Raw genomic sequence first — 5,110 nt, forward strand, 5'->3', positions numbered from 1 at the left:
GACCGAGCGGAGGCCACTAGGTAAAGAAGCTGCCCCGAACCCCAAAGGTCACCCCACGCCCTACGTTTACAAACAGTTACCTGAACTGAAGCTACTCCCCCCTCCCCTTAGGTAGGAATTGAAAAAAAATTTAAAAAAAAAAAAAAGAAGGGAAACATCACATTAATCTCCCTTTTTAAAGGGTGACTTCGTTATTTTCGATGCTGCGATGGTCTCGAGCATCTTCGGCACTCTCCAGCGTTTCATTGCTGTTATCGTCGGGGACCTCAGCTGAAATGCGGACCTGGCTCTCCCTGCTTTCCATGCTCTGGTGGCTGTCCCCTCTGACACCAGCCTTCCTATCATCTCTTTCCACCTCATGGCTATCAAATTTCTGCCGGCTGTCGTTTTCCATGCTCCGGTCACGCTGCTTGCTGTCCAGCTCGCTGCTGTCCTGCCCGCGGCTCTTGTCAGCCCACTCTCCACTGATGGAGTGCTTCCCCAGGGAGACGCGGGCAGCAGGAACCTCCAGGGAGCGTGCCCGGCTGTCTGCATCTAGGGCACTCTCATCCTCCTCCGTGGCATCATAGATGAGCTGTGTTACAGAGCAAACCAAGAGCGAGATGTCACTCCCAAGGAACTGATCTGCGAACAGGTGCTGCTGTACTACACCAAAGCAAGCTGCGTAGGCTGCGGGGACGCTCAAAGCCTGTGTGATACATCTCTGCCTGGAGACACCGTGGTCTTCAGTGGAGTTACACTTCACATTACGAGGAACTTAAGTTTGATCCTGGCTTCAGATTACATAGATGCAAAGTATATCACAATAGTGCAAACTGCAGTATTGCAGAGCTCGCAGCAGCTGGCCATGCTCCTGACTTGGCACATTAACAGCCATTGATACCTGCTGATTTGGGCTGTCCAGAGAAACAAAATACATTCCTTCACCTATACCCACTTTTCCCTTACCAATCCTTTTCAAAACTAGCTCCCACAAGGTAACATGCCCATTTTCAGGGTGACTACCCTTCTCCAAAAACCTAGGTAACACTGCTTAATGCCATTTACCTTTTTCGGAGCTTTGTGGAGTTTGCTAGACTTCACTGCTGTGGCTTTTGCCCTCACCCTGTAGGCCACACTGTCACCTCTGCCAGCATTGTCTCCCCGAGTGAAAGGAGGGAAGGGTACAGTTATTGGAATATCTGTGGGAAAACTCGTGACAACCTCATCGGATTCATCCGTGTCATTGGAATCGTTATCATCATCGTCATCATCCACATCTTCATGGCTCTTGCTTGACACATCAGCAAAGTGCTGGAAAACATTTATTGTGCATCAGACAAATGAACTTATATGCTATATACTGTATATAGGCATATATATGCATATACTGTAGGTGATCCTGCTCTGGCAGGGGGGCTGGACTAGATGATCTGACATTCTGTGATTCTGTGATTCTGTGATATGTGAGATGTGCAGACTGGTATCTGTCCTGCCACCAAGGGCTTACACACTGTCGAGGAGAAACATGCACAAATTGCTTTGAATTTGCTTCACCCTGTCTGAAGCTTTCTTTTATTTCGGGAAAGAAGTTACCACAAGAACCACATTTGAGGATGTTTTACTGGTCAAAACACTTACCGGTTGTACTGCGACATCCACGCTTTCTTCTGAAGAGTAAAGAGTCTGAAAACAACATAAAACTCACTATTAGCACGCAAAGGCATATGCAGAATTGCTGATCAGCGTGTTGATTATTCTATAAGCACTTAATCCTAACTTGCAAATCTTGGCATTGAAAGATGCTCTGCTTTCTCTTCTGATTAGTTGCCCGTACCTGCTGAGGTGATGCCAGGTCATTCTGTGCGTGCTGCAGACTTTCCCAAGACTGAGAATTCACGTCATGGTGGGGGTGATATCTGTGTGAGTGATGGCCCCTGGCATCCTTCAAGAGAAAAAAAAAGTGTGGTCTTAATTCACAAACGATTGTACAGAAGCAGGCAAAGCTACCTGTGTCACAACCTCTGTTTTCAGGTAGACGTGGCATCTGCAGTACATACTCCTTTTGTACAGGATGTGTCCTCAGCAACTCGTTGCAGTAGGAAGAGGACTTGGAACAAGCTGTGATCCCAGAAGAACACTGTACCCCAAGCAGAGCCTGGGGAATTTCACATCAGTTTCTCCAGCTTGTTTTTATTGAGTGAAATTTGGAGTTATATCTAATGATCATTGTTTCTGCTAATTCTTAGGTCCTTTTCCTACTAGTGATTTATCTCATTGTCATAAAGACTCTAAACTGAATGTAGTAGCTGAATCTCAGCGCAAAGAATTGATTTTACATGGGTAGTAGCTGGTAATAGAGTATAAATGAAATAGCTATATACAAGCCTAATACAGTTCACTCACACCACTGCAAAATACAATGGGAATTGGATTGAAGTCCTCTTCCAACATCAGATACTGTAATCTGATCCACACTAATGAATGTGGGTTATAATAGTTGTGCCATGCTACAGTCCTTTTCTCTTTTTAACTGACAGCTTATACATTTTTCATTAAGCAAAAATGTTTCCAGTGCTGGTCCAGAGACACAACTAACAAAAATCCACAAACAGGACAGCTAACTTGGCAAAAGTCTACTGATGTCAGTGGCTCTCTTCTTTGGCTACCTGAGAAATTGGCTCATAATGTCCAGGTGAGGACATGTTCTGCAAGCAGCTATAATCATAAAACAACTATCAGACAATATGTATTAGAGGGGGAAAAATCAAAAAAAGATTTATTAAAGAAAATGAATAGAAAGACAAAAGAAGCTTACATATTTTTCTTCGGAGCTGGCAGAAATGGCATGCTGCTTGGATTTACTCACCTTAAAGGGAGAAAAGAGAAAAAATATTTTTTAGTTTTGATTTATTGGTAATATGCAAAGAAAATATGCAAGTGATTCTTCATATACATTTGTGATTTACTCACTGGCCATGCAGCGGTGATGCTGATAAGGCATAAACACAGAACTGCTGCCTTCATTGTGATGCTTCACCTGGAAAATATTTTGGAACAAAGTAAAATACCACAAAAATGCCATAAGCTTTTTCTTTCTCCTGGTGTAATTCACTGTGTTGAGCTCTCAGGTAGGGATTAACCTGCCCATGCAAATATTTTTCCTCTGTCCTCCATCAGTAGCCCACACGCAGCTGGTTTTGTAATGACTTAGCAGCTCAGAAGCTACAAGAATTTTAAAACCAGGTACTCAGAAGTGCTGAGCAGCAGTGAGAGCAGCCACACTGAGAAGGTGAGCAGACTCCTGTCATCTGCTGACTTGCACCAGCAAAGGAAAAGCAATGTGAAAAACAGTGCTACACAGATCATCTTTGATTTATCTTCATTCATTTAACATCATTTTATCAGAAGAGAGAGGACAAGACAAACTCAACTTGGATTTTCTTTCCAGTTATTTTTATTTTCAGTTATTTTTTCAGGGTTATTAATTAGAGCTGCTGTAAGTAAACTCAGTTTATATGAACACAAACTGCTTTTGTTCATTGACCTTTATTTCCCCCTCTGGAAGTTTGAACAGAATAACCTGTATTTCCAAGCAAGAGATGAAGTGAAATATCTACTCACATTGAAGTTTTAGCAATTCAATAAAAGTGATTTCTGCTGAAGGACCAGTTCCAGGGATAAAAAATATTCCTGAGAAACTGATTTACTGATGAACAAGAGGTGTTTAAAAATTTAGTAAATCATAGCAGAAAAGAAAGGCTGCTAAGGGCACATTTAAAATACGTTAGTAAGGCTGGCCCTGAGACAGGACACTCTATTAGAGGCATCGCAACTTCAAGAGTTACATGGAGAAGGGTGCGTGTCCCATCCATTCCGTATTTTGCAGCACAAACTGCAAGCCTGCCAGGAGAAACACAGTCGCTGCCAGGCAGTGGTTACACGAGAGTGGAAGCGTTCTGTGTTCAAGTACCAGCTCTGAGTTTCCAGCACTTGGTTCAGTGGCAGGGTTTTCAGTAACCTCCTCTCAACGTCTATCAGCACACAGCTTTAAAATTGTGATTATGTGTAATATCTTGCATCGCTAAGGTAACCTTGCTCCTATAAGGACATCAAACATCCCTGCCCAGGGAAGCAGTTTTGAGAATCTCCTGCCTAATGCTTCCCTGACTAAAGCTGCAGACAGAATGGCACATATCAGGTAAAAAAGCGAAAAAATTACCTATTCTGATGCTGGAGGAGTCAGACGCAACAGGAGTGCTCTTCTTAGTGATTCCAGCAGCAGCTCCAGCCAGTTGGCTCCCAGCAGCTCTGGCTTTCTCCCCTTGTCCCCTGACTGCCTGACATCTCCAACCTCAGGGATTTTAAACCCTGTCCCAGACAAGGCCACCAATCCCTGTATGGCGGAAAAAGATGAGGTCATGAGGCTCCTGGCCACCATCCTGCCCACATTCTCCTACACTTCCTCTTTGGCTTTGTGGCTTTTGAAGTAAACAAAAGCTACCCTATGGTTAAAACATTACTTACGGGCAAGATCATTAACCAGCAAGTCCGTTGTACACACAGCATTTGGTATCGTGTAGGAGGACTTCAGGGCACATCTGTCCTCCTTTTGTGAAAAGGCAGAGCCCAGTTTCCCAGAAACCTTTCATGCCCTGCTCTGTAGGGGGTATGAGTGTGTAATGTGTGCAGGAAGAAAGATTTGAACATAAAACTGCCCCAAAAAAGCTGTTAATGCTTCCACAAAGCTGTAGATTTGCTCTCCAGGGTATACATGTTGCAATGGGAATTGCAGAGACGAGGTGCCTTTTGCCTTTCTGTTTTGCCCTAGGTCAAAAAAAAAATAATACTTGTGTGTATCAACAGGCATCCTGCACCCAGAAGTTCATTTGAAAAAGTAAAGAGGAGTCACTGATAGTCTAATTAAAATGGCTTTGTGCACAATTATAAGAAGTTCTCACTCTTTTTCTATTCATTTGTATCCCTTCTGGGTCCTTGCTAGTTTCACAGAATCACAGAATGTCAGGGGTTGGAAGGGACCTCTAGAGATCATCTAGTCCAAGCCCCCTGCAAGGCAGGATCACCGAGAGCTGGTCACATAGGAACATGGCCAGGCTTTTTTTGAAAGTCT

General features: G+C 43.7%; 1 protein-coding gene across 1 annotated transcript; it reads right to left on the reverse strand.

Moving 5' to 3' along the window:
- Positions 1-175: 175 nt before the first annotated feature.
- On the reverse strand, positions 176-3,006 carry SPP1 (secreted phosphoprotein 1). Its single transcript, XM_009868641.1, has 6 exons — positions 2,953-3,006; positions 2,798-2,848; positions 1,817-1,924; positions 1,621-1,665; positions 1,048-1,293; positions 176-574 (listed from the first exon to the last, which is right to left on the reverse strand). Exons 1-6 carry the CDS (start codon positions 3,004-3,006, stop codon positions 176-178), a joined length of 903 nt encoding a protein of 300 aa, XP_009866943.1.
- Between the last annotated feature and the right edge of the window lie 2,104 nt (positions 3,007-5,110).

Source organism: Apaloderma vittatum, unplaced genomic scaffold (assembly GCF_000703405.1).
Source record: "Apaloderma vittatum isolate BGI_N311 unplaced genomic scaffold, ASM70340v1 scaffold4454, whole genome shotgun sequence".
NCBI lineage: Eukaryota > Metazoa > Chordata > Aves > Trogoniformes > Trogonidae > Apaloderma > Apaloderma vittatum.

Coding starts and splice junctions, on each gene's coding strand:
- SPP1 (XM_009868641.1), bottom strand. CDS start 3,006: ATGAAGGCAGCAGTTCTGTGTTTATGCCTTATCAGCATCACCGCTGCA. Junction 1,666..1,816: donor ACCTGGCATCACCTCAGCAG/GTACGGGCAACT, acceptor TGTTGTTTTCAG/ACTCTTTACTCTTCAGAAGA. Junction 1,294..1,620: donor TGGATGTCGCAGTACAACCG/GTAAGTGTTTTG, acceptor AATGTTTTCCAG/CACTTTGCTGATGTGTCAAG.